The sequence below is a fragment of the Podarcis cretensis genome (genome assembly GCF_951804945.1).
Source record: "Podarcis cretensis genome assembly, chromosome: 2".
Lineage (NCBI taxonomy): Eukaryota > Metazoa > Chordata > Lepidosauria > Squamata > Lacertidae > Podarcis > Podarcis cretensis.
In genome coordinates this window covers 32,159,369-32,179,355 of record NC_137171.1, presented here as the reverse complement: position 1 = coordinate 32,179,355, position 19,987 = coordinate 32,159,369, and the positions used below count along the sequence as shown (strand labels likewise).

The 19,987-nt window shown below is 44.3% G+C and overlaps 1 protein-coding gene across 1 annotated transcript in view; it reads left to right on the top strand.

Annotated features, from left to right (window-relative positions):
- The first annotated feature begins 846 nt into the window (after positions 1-846).
- The window catches only part of FASN (fatty acid synthase), a 64,054-nt gene continuing 44,913 nt past the window's right edge, over positions 847-19,987 (top strand). Inside the window, exons 1-6 of the mRNA XM_079967353.1 lie at positions 847-1,044; positions 12,063-12,203; positions 14,013-14,165; positions 16,713-16,886; positions 17,340-17,540; positions 19,702-19,824. Coding sequence (XP_079823479.1) covers positions 12,077-12,203; positions 14,013-14,165; positions 16,713-16,886; positions 17,340-17,540; positions 19,702-19,824 — 778 coding nt within the window. The 5' untranslated portion in view covers positions 847-1,044; positions 12,063-12,076. The remainder of the gene's footprint in view (positions 1,045-12,062; positions 12,204-14,012; positions 14,166-16,712; positions 16,887-17,339; positions 17,541-19,701; positions 19,825-19,987) is intronic.

Below are 19,987 nucleotides of genomic sequence, written 5' to 3'. Positions count from 1 at the left end.
CTGATTTGTTTTAATTTACTTCCCAGACGCTGAAAAAAGAGGCAGCGCCGCAAGGTTGGAGGCGCCGGCTTCCCCTAGCGGGCTGGCCGAGCAGAGGAAGCGCATCCTCGGGGGCAGAAGTGCCTGTGGGTGGCGCTGCAGAGCCCACCACGAAGCAAGGACACGCGCAGGGCCCTTCACACATCCCAGGCCCAAACTAGTTAACTCCCCCCCCCCCGCCCTCGACGGGGTGGGTGGGTGTGTTGATAAATCGGGGTGCCTAGGAATGGCTCCCACACAATCGCAGAGGGTCCTAAGGATCATCTAGTCCAACCCTCTGCAACGCGGGCTTGAACCCGCAACTTGCGCGTTATCAGCACCGCCAGGCTCTAAGCGACTGGGCTATCCAGGCTTGACCCCCCCCCCACCGGGGATTCAGTTCCGTGGGGGGATCCCTACGAAACTCGAAAATAAGGTACAGACGGGGCGATCCCGCAGGTCGAGGGCAGGCCTGGTCACGCCGGTGCGTGCGGGGAGGCTTCCCCCGGGCATGTGATGCGCCGCCGCGCGGGGCAGGCCGGCCGGCTGGCCCAGTTCCTGCCAGGCACCGTTGCGCTTTTGGGCATTCGGGCTGAGTATGGGGCAGCGCGTGCTCGGCGGGCGCTGCTCTTTGGCTCGCTGCTTCCTCCTCCGCGCGGCGATGGCGAGAGGCTGCCGTGAGCCAGGGGGCTGGCATCGCCCCAGGGTCTGCGCCGGGAGGCCCAGCCCCAGCTCTCATTGGACTGCGGCGAGGAGCAAAGCTGTCAGCCCATGTGGCGTGGCCACCGGAGGTGGTGGCTGTTTAAATAAGCGCCGAGAGCTAGAGGGAGACAGTGAGAAAGGGACGCGGAGCGCAGATAGGCGGCGCGGGCAGCCTCAGTTACGCATCGGGCACCGACGAGGAGGGAGAGAGGGACTTGGCGGCCGGCAGCGTAGCAGCAGCAGCAGCAGCAGCGGGGCTTTTCAGCGCGCCTCCTTCGCCGATCACCTTCCAGCGGTGGCTGCCGATCTCAAGGACCTGAGCAGGTAACCGGCTCGGGTTGCCGGGATGGAGGGAGAGGCAGCCCTCCTCTCCGGATGGCGCTTGTATGAATGAAACGGAGCAGCCGGCTAGAGCTGCTGCGCACTTTGGGGCGCCTCTAGGGCTGTCCTCGGCTTGATGGGGGCCCTCTGGATGCCCTCGGTGCCTTTGCCCGCTGGGGCTGGTTTGGCCCCTTTGGAAGCAGCCATGATCTCTTCCTTCTCCTCCTCCTCCTCCTCCTCCTCCTCCTCTCCCGGCGTGGGGGAGGGGAACCGGCCTTGGCGGCACCAGATCTCTAAATGCGTTTTCATTTTCCCACCCTCCTTATGCAAATAGAGTTGTGCAAATCTAGGCAGACTGAAATACGTCTGTTTTGAATAGGTCGTCCGGGCCCGTCTTCGAAATCGGAAGGCGACATCCATTTTCAGGTGTTGGATGAGCCCTCCCAAGTGAAATCAGCTCGGACCCGGAGGAGGCCTTGGAGGCGCAAGCGGGTGGGATCCGGTGGCTCTGCGGCTTGAGCGCAACATCTTTCAGAAGTAACACCGGAGAAGCTTCCGATGCTAGCTCAGGTTTTGGTTCTCCATTTTGATAGCCAGCTCTGTGGGGAACGAACAAAAGCTGTGGCTCTTGAGATTAAAACAACAACAGTGTGTGTTTTTCAAATTTAATTTTATTATTTTTTAATTAACGGCAGAATAAAATTGCAGAGGTAAATTGCTGCCTTTGAAATTTTGTGATGTAATGTGGTAGCAGTGAAGTTGATTTGAGGTGTGGTTCCCCCCCCTCCCCCGGTATTGAGGTTATGGAATAAAAAGGGGGAGGAGTGTTTGGCAATAAGGGAGATGGAGGCTAAGCCTTGCTGCATTGTAAGTGTTCTGCATCCAGCCATTTTGATACCAGGCAAGGAAGACAGTTACACTGGCACACTGAAGCCCATTATTTCAGCAGATCTAGGTAAAAAGGGGGGGTTTTCTCCCCCCTGAATTTCCAGCTCTTACCTTTAATATGCAGAAGCACAGAGAAGGAGAGTTTGAAAGGTATATGACATGCAGTAGATATTCTCTGCTGTCTCTATTGTGACATTAGGAAATGAGGACACCAGATAGTTTCTACTTCGTCACTTGCAACCCAAGTCTTTCACTTCTTCTCAGGTAGCTAATAAAAGTCAGCAATTTCTGCTCAGCATTGGGAAGGATTTTCTCTTTGTTTCAGGACATTCACAGAGCTTGTGATTATTCTATTGTTCTCGTAATGTAACCTTGTATTCATATTCCTCAGCTCGGCAGTATGATCCTACAGCCTTACTCTGTCCATCTCAGAGCTAAGGGATGCAGTTGTAATGCAATTTGAGCTATTTGTATTACAGCCTGTTAATTTTATTCAGACTTGCATAAAAACAGGTAAAATAAGGTAGTTCTCTTATTTCTCTGTTTTTTAAATTACTTTATACGGTAACATAGTCATGCAACATGGAGAATTTAAAGACAAAAAGTGTCCTACAGCAATTTATCTTACTAGATATTTTAAATCATAGAGGATAACTAGTACCACGCCCCCCTTTGCTAACCCAGCTCCGTGGCAAAGTTGTCCTTGTCTGTGTTTTTTGTGTGCTTATCCTCAAATCTGTTGTCCTAAGTGTCTGAAGTAAGATTCCAAACCAAGGAAGTCAGAATACTTCCCTTTTTGTCATACGTTCTCAACCTTGCTTAGAAGAATCTAAAAACAACGAACATTTATTTAATGTCTCTAGGAACTGAGAAGTACTGCAGCTTGCATTGGTGACAAAAGTTCCCCTTCTCCCACTGAAACAAATTGAGGCAAAGAACTTAATCTCTCGATTTACAAGCAATTCAGTCAAGGTTGACCCTGCTTGCTGTGTTAGGGTAAATGATTGTTGTATTGGTTTTATTTATTTAATTCTTTACATTTCATTTACGTTTGCTTAAAGTTCACATTTAAGCCCAAATGCACCCACGTTTTGTTAAACTAAGCTAGAGGAACTATTGCTATGTCCTGTCCCAAGTATTTATGTGCTAGCCCAGGAATTTGTGGTACCAAAATGAAAAATCAGGCCACAATCCTAAACACAATGATTGAATAAGCCCCATTTCACACAATGGAATTTACTTTTGTGCAAGCAAGAATCCTGAACACAGAATTACACTGTACCAGCCCAGTCCTATGCATGGTAACTCAGGAGCATGTCCCTTTGAGTTTACTCTAAAAAGTCTGTTTAGGATTAGAGCAGGGTTTCCCAAACTTGGGTCTCCAGTGGTTTTTGGACTCCAACTCCCATCATCCCTAGCTAGCAGGACCAGTGGTCAAGGATGATGGGATTTTTATTCCAAAAACAGCTGGAGGCCTAAATTTGGGAAACCCTAGATTAGAGCATTGGCTGTGAACAAGTGAAACCAGCTGAAATCATTGGGACTTCCTTCTAAGTTAACATAGCTAGGATCACACTATACATTCAAGCATTTTAATTTAACTGGAGACTTATGGGTAGGAGGAAGTGGCTTTTGTGAGCGTATTCATGGTCACTGGAGGCTGCATATAAAAGAGAACAGTGCGTAACTCTGTAGAACAGAGGATATTGGCATGTATACATTGCATGACAAGTTACACCTGCTGAAACTCTCCCTTTGATGCAACTATCAGAGGTGCAGGAGCCCTGACCTCTTCTTCACCTGGCCACCCTGCATGGTCACAGGTCAGTATAAAGAGATTGGCTGCCAAAGACAACACTCAGCTGGTGAGTCCCTTTAATAAAAACAAAGTTAGGAACCACTGATCTGACACTACAAAATAAGCACATAATTTTTCCATGCCCCCGAAGTGAACATGCTTACATCAAAGAGGTTCAAAATATACACATAGAAGTGTGTCATCTTTAATTATCTAAAGTCCTTTGGTTTGGTTTGGTTTGGTTTGGTTTGGTTTGGTTTGGTTTGGTTTGGTTTAAAAATCCATACCTTCATTATGTGCCATGATGGATGTCCCTTCTCAGAGGGAGCAGAGTAATTTGGAAAGGACAGTGTGTGGCTGTGTTCAGATATCATAATAAAGATGAATCATGGTTTCTTAGGACCAGAATGCCCTACGGTCTTCCCCCGGACTCAGGAGGTTTCCCCTGTCCCCAGTGCAACCACCAGGAGATGGCTGGAAACATTTGCTTGCATCTTTGTTTAACCACAACTTGTTGCATTGCCTAATCCCGACAAACTATGGTTAATTTTAACAATGATTTGTTTGAAACAACCTCCTTCAAGCCATAGTTTATGAAACTAGCTAAATGAAAATAGGCTAAGTAATGATTAAGTGAAAGTGAACATATCTGAAATTCCCCTCACAGCAGTGCTGGAGAAGGGAGCCCGAAAACTCAGGGGAGGTTAGGGTTAAGCTCATTCACAACATAATAAACCATGGTTTATAGTGACGTCGAAACACAGCCACAGTCTTGAAATGAATTTCAGTACACATCTTTAAAATATCCTCCAGTTAAGAAAAGAAACAATGGGAGGGGGAGATACTTAATGAATTACAAGCAACCTGTTGAAATGCACTTAAAATGGCCTTTTGCAGGACAATCACAAGAAAAGAGTAAGTGCGTAGTTAATGTACGATGAATGTACTCAAAGTGCTGTGATGAAACAAGTAGGTACTAGTGCATAATGCCAGTGAGAATGACTGGTTATTATGGATGATAAATGAGTTAGCACAGTGCCACAAGGCTGCACAGATACTGTGTAAATAAGGTACCCTCTTGCAATGGTGTGGCCTCCTTTGGATGATTTCAGATCAGAAAATGCAGAAATCCGTATTGGAGAGAGCTCTGTGTAATACTGCACTGGATATTACAGAAATCTCAACGCATGCAAAAATAATCCAAAGGCTGTCTAGGTGTGTTGCAAGGTCCTTTTGCATAACAGCAATCATTTAAACTTATTGACAAAGTCAATAGGAAAAGAAGAAGTGAAATTCGGCAGAAAGGCCAGTCACAAAGGAACACTATGGGAGAAAATGCTAAGGACTACTTCATAGACACTTTCCTCTGTTCATGAAGAGTTCTCAAATGCTCATTGAATGCCTGCTCACTTTGGCAAATGTAAAATATGAACCAAGCTAGGATGGATAGTTGATCATTATGCCTCCAGTCATAAAGTGCTGCTATGACCATGAGAACTGCTTCTCACCTATATTCTGTTAATGCATATTCTGTTAATATGCATAATATATTCTGTTAATGCATACCTGGGGTTGCTGAGGACTGCTTATGCAAACCTGCCCTCAGAAGCAACATAATTACTGTAATACTTATTTGTACTCACTTAAGCATATGTGTGGTTGAGCAAATGCTGTAAATTAACTGCCCATCCTCTGGTCTGTGCCCTAGGCCACAGTCACACTATAAATTTAAGGCACCATAACGCTACTTCAAATAGTCATATTCTCTCAGAGAATCCTGGGAGCTGTAGTTTGTGAAGGGTGCTAAGAGTTGTTGGGAGACCTCTGTGTCCCTCACAATTCCTAGAGTGGTTTCACAATCCCTCTTCCCAAGGAACATTTTGCACTGTGTGTGAAGAAGAGCTTCCCTTTGTCCGTCCCAAATATTCCAATGTGCAACTTCATTGGATAATCTTTGGTTTAGCATTATGGTAGAGGGAGGAAAATGTCTCTCTAGCCACTTTCTTAACACCGTGCATAATTTTATGCACCTCTTTGGTTTGCACCTCTGTAATGTCCTTATTCATGTCCGTCCCCCCTAAACTAAATTGCCCCTCATCTCATCCCAGACAACATCACAGGCACTGTGTACCCAACATCTGCCTCCAACACTCTTGCCCAGTCCTACCCTGCCCCTCGACTGGTTACTTGGCTCACATGGCAGTGTTTTGGCTCAGAGGATGCCTGGGTGACTGGTGTCTGTCTGCTCTGCCGTCTCTACTCTTCTCCCTCCAGCCTGAGTGATGGGTGGTTTCTGCTGCACCCACTGCAGCACCCATGACACAATGCAGCATGTGATGTGTCTTTCTGTGTTGCTGGACCCCCATCAGCCAATTGTTTGCCTGGACAGTTGGCCAATGAGCAGATAGACAAGCTATTCTCCCGCCTTCCCATTTTGGAGAAGAGCAGAAAAGTAAGCTGAAGGGTTGCCAGGCTAACAAAGACAGACTCCACAGAGCATGTGTAGCTTGCCACACTCACTATCTAAGGAAGTGGCACTGGGCAGCAGCAGCAGCAGCACCGCAGTCTATGGCAGACATCTGTGAGCCATTCACCAGCAAGTAAAACTAGGCCAAGAAGACACAGGGAAGAAATGGATGAAGAAAGTGGTGGCCAAGTGCTATTGCTCATCTGCTGCATGAGACGACAACATCATTTCACCTAATGATAGAGCTGCCCTTGCTTCAAACTCACATTGCATACCTGGCCTCTGCTCCACCCTGAATCTTCATATTCTCTCTCTTGCACCATTCTGATATAATTAGACCACAATTACAACGGGACAGATACGTTCACACTGTGAAAAACCTGATGCTGGATTGATAATTTTAAGCAACTCTGTAAAATCAGATCGATGATAGAATAGGTTGCAAGCAGAAAACCAGAAAGGAACCATTTTTGAAAGACAGGACAGTAGTTTTTATGAGTGTGAAACTACATGCGACTGAGCATGCAATGGGGTCTGGTCTTGAAACACTAAAAGCACCTAGCAAACCCATTTTCCAGACCTGACAGTGAAATGGTTGTACAATGCCTACTTCATAGCACTTTCAGCTCTCTGAAAAAAATAATTATCTGGTCTTCAGCCTGTGTTTTTGAGTTTAATTACTGTAGCTAGCATCCCACTCTCCCTCTGCCTTGTCTTTCATTGTATCACTGAAGCTGATAGAAAGATTTCTGCTTTATCTTTGTAATATCTCTTCCCTTTGGCCATCTCAGTTCATATATTCTGAGCAGATCAATATTTCTCAGCTTTATTCTGATACATATGATCCAAAGCACAGAAACGTTTCCTCCCTCAGAGGCAAATCATTCACTTTATAGAGGGAGTTAGTACTGTGCCCTTCAGATGTTGCTGAACGAAAAAAACTTATTGGCCCTGCTGCCTGGGGCTGATTAGAGCTGTATTCCTACAACATCAAGAGCAGGGGTCAGCAAACTTTTTCAGCAGGGGGCCGGTCCACTGTCCCTTAGACCTTGTGGGGGGCCGGACTATATTTTTTTGGGGGGGCGGGGAATGAACAAATTCCTATGCCTCACAAATAACCCAGAGATGCATTTTAAATAAAAGGGCACATTCTACTCATGTAAAAACACGCTGATTCCTGGACTGTCTGTGGGCTGCATTTAGAAGGCAATTGGGCTGGATCCAGCCCCCGGGCCTTAGTTTGCCTACCCATGATCATTATCGGGCTCACTGGATCAGATTTTTGAAATGACCCAGTTGTCTGGAGCATAGGATGTGAAAATAAATGGCTAGGCTTTCATAGGCACGACCAGAAGAATGGGATGTGCAGATGATCAATGGTACATCTGGATTATAAAATGATTAGGAATTTACTGGGAGTAGAATTGCTTGCTGCTTTAAATTAGGATGATAGCATTTCCATTAAATAATGTACCCTAATGCTGCCTTTAAATTTTATATTGTACAACAGGGAGCTCTTCATTATTGCTCTGTTCTGCTGTCTGAATCACTTTTAAGTGTCTTGTGGACACCAGAGAAAGAATACCTAGGAAGATTTAATATATATATATATATATATATATATATATATATATATATATATATATCCCACCTTTTCTCCAGGAAGCATGCATGGTTCTCCACCCATTTTATCATGCAACCATGTCAGGTTTGTTAGGCTGAGAGACAGTGACTAGCCCAAGGTGAACTACATGGTTGAGTGCAGATTTGAATTTGGATCTTCACAGTCCAAGTCCCCACTACTGGCGATGCCAGCCAAGGCTGATGAGAATCCATAGACTCATAGAATTGTAGAGTTGTAGCTCCAACAGTATCTGGAAGTCACAGGCCTCGCCCTACCCCTGGACTATATATTTATTGGATTTATATCCCACCCTTTTCTTTAAGGAGCTCAAGGTGGTGTACATGGTTTTTCTCCTCATTTAACTCCAAACGAACCCCATGAAAAAGGCTAAGCTGAGAGGTAGTGAGTTGCCCCAACTCACAAGGTTCTTGTGAGGACAAAATGGAGAAGAACCATGTATGCACCTTGAACGCCTTAGAGGAAAGGTGGGATATAATGTAGGATCAACCTAACCAACACCATTAGCTTTGTGCAAGGACTTCCATTTCTTCCCCCCTCTCCTTCCCTCATGTGCCCCACACCCCAAAAATGGTCTCTGGAGTGTGTCAGGGAACTCCTTGCTCCCCAAATTCAGAGGGAACAGGGGGGGAAATCTGGAAGTGCACCATGTTGAATTCCACCCACTATCTTACAGAAGAACAGTTGACACCTGTGACTGAACAATCAATCTTTGGTCATTCAAGGTGTAATTGATGCCACTAAACAACAAGGAGTGTGAGGGAGGGGGGCTGTAGGGCAGCATGAGATAGCCCCCCCCACACACTAGCTGTGTCCTTGGCGAGCTTGGGAATCTGTGTGTGCCAACATATGCATTTAAAGCTCTTTCATGTGTGAGGGGGCATCACTGGACCAATCGGAATCCCCTCATGTGAAGGAGCTCTCTGAACATCCTTCAGTGTAGGTGTGAGTCACCTCATGGAGCTGAGGGGTGACCCTGCTGTGCTACTAGCATGATGGATGTCCATTTGAATGTCCCAAACAAGACAAGCCAGCGCAGAAATAAGGCTAAATTGCTGTAGTCATACCTCAGGTTGTGAACGTGATCCGTGCGGGAGGCACATTCGCAACCCGCAGTGCTGTGTCTGCGCACATGCGTGACGTGATCCGGCGCTTCTGTGCATGCACGTGGCGTCATTTTGTGTTTCTGTGCAAGCGCCGAAACCTAGAAGTAACCCGTTCCGGTACTTCCGGGTTCGGTGCGGTCCGCATCCCGAAAACTCACAACTTGCAGCGTTCGTAACCTGAGGTATGACTGTATTTAGATGCCATTGTATGCATTGAATACTTGCCTGCATAGGAAAGGGAAAGGGAAAGGAATTTCTTGATAGATGAATGAAAGAATATAATTGTTACTGATAATTATGGAAGACTGCAGTCCTCTTCCATTAAAATTAAGGGGGGTATTTTTATACCAACCTCAACAGGAACAGGCTTGCAACTTACTGACTATGATCAGGAATTATAGTCTTCAATTATGCATTTCCACTGATATTCCATTTGCCCTTAAATGAGCTTATCTTTTTCTTACATATTTTACTGCACTATTTTCATCTGGAGGGGCATTCTTGCACTATAACAACAAAAGAGGGACCAAAAAAAAAAAAAAAGTGCTCAGAATATTTGTGGTATGACAGGATTTCAGCTGAAAGCTACAGGATATACCATCATTGGAAACGAAGTGGTATGATCACCCTAGAACTTTTGCAAGCATGAGCATTATTGAAAGTGGGATTGCGTGTAACCACCTCAATACCATCATCAGCACAAATTGTATAATGTAAGCACAATAAAAAGGACATGGCGTAAGACCTAGAAAGGCTCAGTCTCTTCACTCTCACACTGCTTCACTCTACTTCCCACTTTTAGCTCTAAGCTCAGCTCTGCCCTCCAGAGCAAATCTCTGCTATGAATCACTACAGGCAAGGAAAGCTTTGACTACAACAGTTAGTTTTGCCTTTTTATCTCTGATGATCTCTTCTAGGAAGTCCTACCTACAGACTGGTGAAGAGTAGCAACAATAGCTTTAAATGAGTTAAACTTGCTCAGAGTGATTGAAGGGAGAACTGCAATAGTTTTATAGCTGAAGGGTTTCTTGTCAAGCTTGTCCCCCCCCCCCAAAAAAAAAGTGTTTTGGACTGGTTCCTTAGCATTCAGAACTAAATATAAACTATGTTATTATATACTAAAATATACTACCTCACTACTTAAAAGCAAATATTTCCCCTCCATACCTTTAGGTATGTCACAGATCACCGAAATGTTATGTTGAATTTTATTATCTGGATTGTCAACCTGCTTTGTTGTTTTATTTGCTGACAACATCTATAGCAACAGCAACAACAGGGGAAAAAATTACAAACTGATTCATGGCTAGAGTTCATCAAAGCAGTGTACGAGATGATAAAACACAGTGCCCAGTTTCTGAAATCATTTCTTAAAAGCTCTTAAAACATCGGGAGCACTTCATTGTTGCACTCTGACAATTGTTCCACCAAGGCAAGCATTTTGGCTTGTCAGATGGAGCAATCTCCCCTTTCCTCCCCCTGCATGCTGTTTTGGGGGTTCTCCTGACTCCCCCCCCAATTTTGGGGGGCACATGTGGGGGAAGAGAGGGGGAACCCCATTGTGCAAGCAGAAGTTCTTGTGTGGGCTTCTGTTGACAGAACCCATTTTAGTTAGAGCCCATCCAATAAAACAACATCTTACAAATGCTAGAAAACAACAAAACCATATCTGCAAGTATGCAATCAGTATTCCATGAGTTGTTGGGTCACCCATCGGGGCAAGCCTTCTTGAATAAACATGCCTTCAATAGGCACCTAAACATAATGATGTTACTGCTCAGTGCGTGACTAGCTCTATTCAGTATATATATCCATTATTCAGCAGGTGACGTGGTCAATAGTAATATTAATCCCACAACACACTAAAGCAAAAATCACTTGCTGCCCAATAATATCTCGGTCAATTCATCACTAGTAGCACAAAATTCACATAAAGCCAGATGTGTGCCCCTTTGCTACATTGCTAAATTTGCAGTTATCTGACTAGGTAAAGGTAAAGGTACCCCTGCCCGTACGGGCCAGTCTTGACAGACTCTGGGGTTGTGCGCCCATCTCACTTAAGAGGCCAGGGGCCAGCGCTGTCCGGAGACACTTCCGGGTCACGTGGCCAGCGTGACATTGCTGCTCTGGCGAGCCAGAGCCGCACACGGAAACGCCGTTTACCTTCCCGCTGGTAAGCGGTCCCTATTTATCTACTTGCACCCGGAGGTGCTTTCGAACTGCTAGGTTGGCAGGCGCTGGGACCGAGCAGTGGGAGCGCACCCCGCCGCAGGGATTCGAACCGCGACCTTTCGATCGGCAAGCCCTAGGCGCTGAGGCTTTAACCCACAGCGCCACCTGCGTCCCTAGTTATCTGACTACAATGGACTAAAATTAATAAAATTATTTTAAAAGGACAGTCCCTCAGGAGGAGGGACGGAGCACTGGCTAGGATGGAAGCCACTGCAATATGTTTGACCCTGTTACTATTGCTGGAAGTAATAGACATGACAGGGTGGATTCTTGGCCAAGGTGTTGAAAGGCTTTTTCCAAGTGTTACAAGATTCCCCAAGTGGTGCCACCAACATATTGATATAGAATCATGGGAGGGGCCCTCATGGAACAAATTTAGGCTGTGCATGGGAGGAGGAAAGGGAGAGAACGTTCAGCTGCACAGATAGAAATCATTGTACAGGTAGAAAAATTGCCATAGTACTACGTTGGGTTCCACCCGTGATATGGAATTAGATGTTATAAATCACGAACTCCTTAGGCTAAAGCCTTCTTCTATCTCTATTTGAATAATTTCACTCACTGTGTTGTTGCACCAATAGCTTTCCAGCAGTTTTTGTTCCTTGCTGTTTATTGAGTTACTTAGAGTTCAGCACTTGCATCTAGGATCTCCAAGCCCGCTGGTATATAAAAGACCACATCTGCTCATAAAATAGCTCTCATGTGGTCTGTTCTACAGGTATATCTTTAAAAGAATCTGATCTGCTGCTCAAAAGTATATGAAATTCATTTGCCCGGTGTTTCCCTGGTAATTATATATATTTTTTTTAACAAGTGCATTGTAATTTTCTTGCGTGATTCATTATTGCTGCATAGGCCTGATTTTTCTTTTCTCCACTTGCTGTCTAGAGACAAGTTGAGAGATGGAGGAAGTGGTGGTTGCAGGCATAGCAGGGAAGCTGCCAGAATCAGAAAACTTGCAAGAGTTTTGGGAAAATTTGATCAATGGAGTGGACATGGTTACAGAAGATGACCGGAGATGGAAACCAGGTAGGTCTAGTGATCTTGATGGCCTTCTCGGTAGTGGCACCCTCCCTGTGGGATGCCCTCCCATCAGATGTTAAGGAGTATAACATCTGAAGGCAGCCCTATATGGGAAAGCTTTTTAAAGTTTAATGTTTTACTATGCTTTATATATGCTGGAAGGGACACGGGTGGCGCTGTGGTCTAAACCACTGAGCCTGGGGCTTGCCAATCAGAAGGTTGGCAGTTCGAATCCCCATGACGGGGTGAGCTCCCATTGTTCGGTCCCTGCTCCTGCCAACCTAGCAGTTTGAAAGCACGTCAAAGTGCAAGTAGATAAATAGGTACTGCTCCGGCGGGAAGGTAAACGGCGTTTCCGTACGCTGCTCTGGTTCGCCAGAAACGGCTTAGTCATGCTGGCCACATGACCCGGAAGCTGTCTGCAGACAAACGCTGGCTCCCTCGGACAGTAAAGCGAGATGAGCGCTGCAACCCCAGAGTCGGCCACAACTGGACTTAACAGTCAGGGATCCCTTTACCTTTACCTATATACAGTGGTACCAATAGCACCTCGGGTTAAGAACTTTACCTCAGGATGAGAACAGAAATCGTGCAGCGGTGGCACAGCAGCAGCAGGAGGCCCCATTAGCTAAAGTGGTGCTTCAGGTTAAGAACAGTTTCAGGTTAAGAACGGACCTCCGGAATGAATGAATTACTTAACCCGATGTACCACTGTATGCTGCAAGCCGCACAGAGTAACTGAGGCAACCCAGTCTGATGGGTGGGATACAAATTACAAGTTGTTGTCAGGAGAAACAGAAACACTGGAAAGAATGAACTCTAAGGGTCATTGAGTTGTATGACCTTTAAGGAACAGGAACCACTCTGTTCAATCCTTCTGCCTCAGAGGTTGAATCCATCTAAATCCATGGTTCCCAACGTGGGGCACATGCCCCACAGGAGGGCAATTTGATTTTTAAGAGGGGCAATTCGAGAATGAGTTACTAAAAGTGAATGGCCTTTTACGCTTCCTCCACGTGAATAGGAGTTCACCTTTTGAATAATAAGAATTATATGACATGGGGGTGGGGGGCAATAAGGATTTTAGAGATGCTTAGGTGGGGCATGGCTAAAAAAAGGTTGGGAACCACTGTTCTAAATTAATCCAACCAAATCTTTGTCCGGCTTTCCCCCCTGTATAAATAGGAAGCAAATAACACATACAAGCTCGGAGAATAGGAAAATAAGTTCCATGATGTCTGCCTTTACCAAAAAAACACCTAATTAAACTATGGTGCTTTTGCAAACTCTCCAGATGGCATAAGCAACTCTGCAAGAAGTTTTGTACAATAGCAAATAGAAATAGCAATAGCAGTGGTATACCTAATAAGCACAACCAAGATGCAATTTCTAATCACAGAAGTGATGTAGAAATAGCAGTGTCATACATAATAAACGGCCTCGGTCCTGTATATCTGAAGGAGCATCTCCACCCCCATCGTTCAGCCAGGACACTGAGATCCAGTGTCAAGGGCCTTCTGGCGGTTCCCTCATTGCAAGAAGTGAGGTTACAGGGAACCAGACAAAGGGCCTTCTCGGTAGTGGCACCCGCCCTGTGGAACGCCCTCCCACCAGATGTGAAGGAAATAAGTAGCTATCTTCTCTTTAAAAGACATCTGAAGGCAGCCCTGTTTAGGGATGTTTTTAATATTTAATGCTGTATTTTTTTAACATTCAATTGGAAGCTGCCCAGATATTATTATTAGCACAACCAAGATACAATTTCTAATCACAGAAGACGTGATGTAATTTTTCTTTCTTCTTTTGAAATTTCAGGACTTTACGGACTGCCCAGGAGAAATGGGAAGCTCAAGGACATCAGCAAGTTTGATGCCTCCTTTTTTGGAGTTCACCCAAAGCAAGCTCACACGATGGACCCTCAGCTCCGACTGCTGCTGGAAGTCTCGTACGAGGCCATTTTAGATGGCGGTGAGCAAAGAGTTCTAGAATTCTACTCCAAAAGCCCTATTAACATGCAAATCAATCGTGTACAAATTGTGTCGCTTGCACAAGATAATGTAAACTATTTACAGACCCAAAGCACACCAAACTTTGTTTTCAGGACAGCATATATGTAGGGGGACATGGGTTGGGGCAGGGAACCGAAGCAAAAAGATTCTGTCCACTGCCTAGATTCTTTCTGGCTTCCAAATCTAGAAGAAATAATCTAAATATGGTTTTCCCCACTCTGTGACATGAGGGTTGGCCGTTTTTTAAAACAAAACAGACTTTTGGAGGAATTCAGTGTTGCACTCTTCTGATTGTTTCTCCCCCCCCCCATGTGCTTTTCTGGGGTGTACATGATCCATTGGAGTAAATTAGGGGGAAGAGGGGAGGAAACCCTGTTGTGCTAGTGGGAGCCCTTGCACTGGCTTCTGCTAAGCGCAGCAGTTTAGTTAAATCCAGGCCTTTGCTGAGAGATCTAGCTTCTATTGTTTGTCAGAACACCATGACCATGCATTTTGATAAACTTACCTTGGAACTAAATGATGAAACCACCGTTGTGAAGGCCTTGACATTTCTGTGTCTTTTGAAATTAGTGTCACACCTTTGCAAAGTTCCCGTTGCAACATGCTTCTTGCAATTTTGACAGTGAAAGAAAGATTATACAAAAATATTAGCGACACTAATAACTGGTATCAGTAACAACGGGTAGCAGTGTTGAAAAGACGTGTTAGGAAATGTGTCCACAGCTGACACGTCCCTCTCTGACAGAGCTCCTGGGATCTCTTGAAGACACGTTTTCCAACCTCTTTTCCTATGTCCTCCGAATGAAGCCTTCCTGCTCATTGGTGTAAAATGGAGACATTAGAGTTTCCAATAATGTGGAAAGTTTAGATAAAACTTTTTGAAATCTCATGGCTGGCAGAGACAACACTCTTCCATTTTTTAGGAATCTAAGTTGAGATGCATTGGTGGGCCTATGTTCTTATTCTATCATCTGTTAATTATTATTGATTTTTGTTTAGTTTAGTTTAGTTTAGTTTAGTTTAGTTTAGTTTAGTTTAGTTTAGTTTAGTTTAGTTTAGTTTAGTTTATATCCTGCCCATATCCGGCTGGGTTTCCATATAATGTTTATATGCTGGTTCCTTTTCTTGCAAGCTTCAATGCTTCCTACAAAAAATAAAGTAAGATTCAATTATCTTAAGAATTAGGTTCATTTCACACATTTTCTCCTATATGTCACAGATGGGAGTCATAATCTGCTTTAGAGAGAAAGAGGATCACGTTCGCCAGCATTTTTTATAATCAGCAGGGGCATCATGCATTGGCTTGTCTTGTGCTCTTTGAACACATTTCCCATTTAATATACTCCCCACCCCACCCCCCCATTCAGCAATTCACTGCATATTTCAGGAAACAATGTGGGGTAAAGTTGTAATTTTTGCCTGTCTCTTTGCTTCGGGTCATTTCTGCCAAGAAAACTTTATACTCAAAAGGCCGTGAGGGAAGGACCATGTTTATAAAGTTGTGTTTTTTTAAAAGATTCCAGGTATTTATATAGCATTTTCAATCAGAAAGACTGCAAACAGGAAAAAGAAAGTCAAAGCACCTATTTCAGTAATATAATAGCCTGGTTCATATGATACACTAAACCAAACTTTGGCTTAGTGAGGACACACAAATGTTGGGTGTCCCAGAGAGGACCTTGCAGCCACTTTGCTTCTCCATGTCTTTTTTTTGCTTCTGGACCATTGATTTAGCTTAGCATGAGAGATGACACAGAATGACAACACCTGTGAGCTTCTTCCCACCATCCTTGCCCACATCCTATTAGCTATGTGGTAGGGATCATGTGAGGGACGCAGGTGGCGCTGTGGGTTAAACCACAGAGCCTATGACTTGCCAATCAGAAGGTCGGCGGTTCGAATCACTGTGACAGGTTGAGCTCCCATTGCTTGGTCCCAGCTCCTGCCCACCTAGCAGTTCGAAAGCACGTCAAAGTGCAAGTAGATAAATAGGTACCACTCCAGTGAGAAGGTAAACGGCATTTCCGTGCGCTGCTCTGGTTCGCCAGAGGCGGCTTAGTCATGCTGGCCACATGACCCGGAAGCTGTACGCCGGCTCCCTTGGCCAATAAAGTGAGATGAGTGCCGCAACCCCAGAGTTGGCCATGACTGGACCTAATGGGCAGGGGTACCTTTACCTTTAGGGATCATGTGACTGAATTCCATGGTTACCTGAGTTCTGTGATCATACACACTTTTCCTTACAAGCAATAATAGTTAAGATCTTTCATAAACTGCCTTTCTCCCGCTTCTTGTCCCTACTTCTGTGTCCTGGGTTGTGTTTCCTCCCCGCCCCAACCCTTTGGTTCATGGACCAAGCACTTGAGTGCCAAATGTTTCAAGTGACCTCATCAGTTCTTTGACCATTCCACACCCTGCTTTTCATTTCTCACCTCCAAATATTCAGTGATATTTATTATTATATTTCTAATATTTTCTTTCATTTGGCGGACTTCTTCCCTTTTAGGAATTAATCCAGCTTCCATTCGGGGCACGGACACAGGAGTGTGGATTGGTGTGAGTGGGTCAGAAGCTGGTGAAGCATTTAGCGTAGACCCTGAACAGTTGCTGGGGTACAGTATGACTGGCTGTCAACGTGCTATGTTTGCCAACAGAATTTCATACTTCTTTGATTTCAAAGGTAAGTTTGCATCTATGGAGGGCCAATGGACTGATTATCTCATGGCAGGGCAGATGTTTGGTCAGACAGGGGAAGATGCAGGAAAGTTTGTGATGTAGGTGAACAGGATCCATAACAATGCTGCAGAAATCTCTAGTACAAAGAGTGTATATTCTTGATGGATGTTTTGCAAATTCTGATGGGTGAATTACTATGGCATTGTTTAGAATCACAGCACTTGACAAATGAATTGAAACTCTTTATGATTCGGCATGTGTGGGTCAAACCAGGGCTGGAATTAATGTGCCACCATAGTTAACTTTCCTCTCTGTAAACAGAAGCCTCTCGTGTTATCACATCTTAAAGGTTTTGTTCCCCAAAAGAACAGAAACTATGGCCTTAAGAAAGCTGAAAAGGCAAAACAACTGATGGTGGCTTGTTGTCTTCTTTCTTTCATGGTTTTCGTTCCCAAAGGACCAAGTATGTCCATCGACACAGCGTGTTCCTCTGGCCTCGTTGCTCTGGACAGTGCTTACAAAGCAATCCGCAGTGGACAATGCGACTCAGCCCTTGTAGGCGGAGTCAATCTCGTACTGAAGCCCAACACTTCTGTGCAGTTCATGAAGCTTGGCATGCTTAGTCCTGAGGGTGCCTGCAAATCCTTTGATGCTTCAGGTAAGGGGTTTGTTTTTATATTCGGCCATGTTTTGGAAGCAGTCAGCAGCACTCCCATTTTTGAGGGAGTGTAAATCTTGGTCTTCTCTTGGTAAATTAAGAAGTCGCAGCTCTTCTCAGGATAACAAATATCGGAACTGACAACAGCAGTGTTCAGTTGCATGGCTTGTTCTCCTCCAGTAGCTAAACCGTTTGGTTTTTGCTTTCTTCATTCTCTGTTTTTATAAGCTTTCTGTTTAACTGGTCCCCAGAAAAGACAGAGAAGGCATCACTGTTCTTTCAAGGCTATTCTGCAATAATGAATTGCTTTTAATTGCTTTGTTTTGTCTAAGAGCTTCTTTGTGGGTCGTAGACAAACCAAGCTTGAACCGAACCAAGTAGGCATGGAAGGCAGCTTGTTCTCAAAGTACAGGAGTATTTTAGAATAATAGTCTGTTCTTTTCCCAAAAGATTGGCTCTTTAATAAGAAACTAGGTAGATATAAATAAATAACTTCTGGGAAGCTTAGAGGGTGATGTCATACAAAACACAGCAAAATGGAACCAAATTATGAATACATAATACTAGGCAGGTCTGAGAGGAAACAAGGAAATGTGAGGTAACCTCAACCTTGTTCTTTTTCCTTTTCAAATGAAAGTATCTTCAAAGTTATGTATCATTGGTATCTTGCACTAGTTTGAACGTTGCAGTTAAGTAAAACAGGTTCTTCGCTATCTGTGTGTGGGAAGACTTTTAACTAGCTAGAAAATTATAAATACACACATGGGCCTTTTTTTTTACTGACTGGCTGGGGAAGATCTTATCTATAACTTAATTGGATGATAAAGGTAAAGGGACCCCTGACCATAAGGTCCAATCGTGGCCAACTCTGGGGTTGCGGCGCTCATCTCGCTTTATTGGCCGAGGGAGCTGGCGTACAGCTTCCGGGTCATGTGGCCAGCATGACTAAGCTGTTTCTGGCGAACCAGAGCAGTGCACGGAAACGCCGTTTACCTTCCCGCCGGAGCCGTACCTATTTATCTACTTGCACTTTGACGTGCTTTCGAACTGCTAGGTTGGCAGGAGCAGGGACCGAGCAACAGGAGCTCACCCCGTCACGGGGATTCAAACCGCCAACCTTCTGATCGGCAAGTCCTAAGCTCTGTGGTTTAACACCCGCGATACTTTCTCTAAATCATTTAATCTGCTTGTTAGAATACTTCAGGGGAAATACCTCAAATCCACATAAAATAATAAACAATACTGGAATAAATATATCACTAGCTATCTATATGAATAACAGAAGTACAGTTACTTTAGAAGAACTACTAGGAAAAGTGTGAGACACAGACAGACTGTTAAAACTACCGCATTTTATATGACAATGATTTGTTTAATTTGTTTTCTTCTGCTAACCTTATTGATTCAAGTAGTTCAAGTGCTCAAATTTATTTGAACAGAGCATTATAATGAGATGTAATCAGTAAAGCTATTACGAGCTTTATAAGTAGTTCTCACAGGAGTTTTTAAAATATTAAGTGGTTTTTAAATACCTTGAAATGAAATACTTAAAAACTAAACAAACAAGATATAGGACTTCCTTCCTTCCACTTCTTCTCTGGGCACTTCCAGATTGTTATCGTTTTCAGGTGGAATTCAGTCACATACTGGCTAATTCAGGTTGCACAATTATATTGCACAACCTGCTTCCCCAAAAGATCAGATTTTTGTATGATAAAGAAAGTGTTCTGGAAAGTGAGGAATAACAACACTTATTTTGATGCAACGTCACCTAACTTCCACACGGTCAAATGGGAGTGAGTTCTTATCAAATAGGCAACACTGTCTGATCTCCCTGCAAACAAATCAGGATAAACGCATGTGCCTTGTGTAACGCTACTATATTCTGTGAACCGCCCTGAGATCTCATGATGAAGGGTGCTATATAAATCTAATATAATAAAAAAAATCTGCTTTGTCTTGATGCCTTTTCTCAAAATAAGTAGATTGAGGGATATTTGAGTGCCCAGCCATTTTAAATATGAATAAGGGCTATTTGATGCTGGCTTTTGTGTTTTGCTTGCTCAGCAACCTTGAGAAAATATGGCTAGAAACCCAACTATCTAAAGTGGATTACATGTGGGGTGGTGATGGTGCTTCTCATGGCTCTGGATTTCTGCAGGGAATGGATACTGCCGATCAGAAGCTGCTGTAGTTGTTTTCCTGACCAAGAAGTCCCTAGCCAAACGGGTTTACGCTACCATAGTCAATGCTGGGTGTAATACCGATGGATTTAAGGAGCAAGGTAAGATTTCTTTAAAATTAATATCTGGAGCTTGCGACATTCTAAGATGCATCCTGGTAGACGATGGAATGTAACCCAGTGGAGTTGGGTTAGGAATAGTCTCGCCTTGTTCAGTTTGGGTGCTAACTGTTTTTTTTTTTTGCGATTAGGAACATAGGAAGCT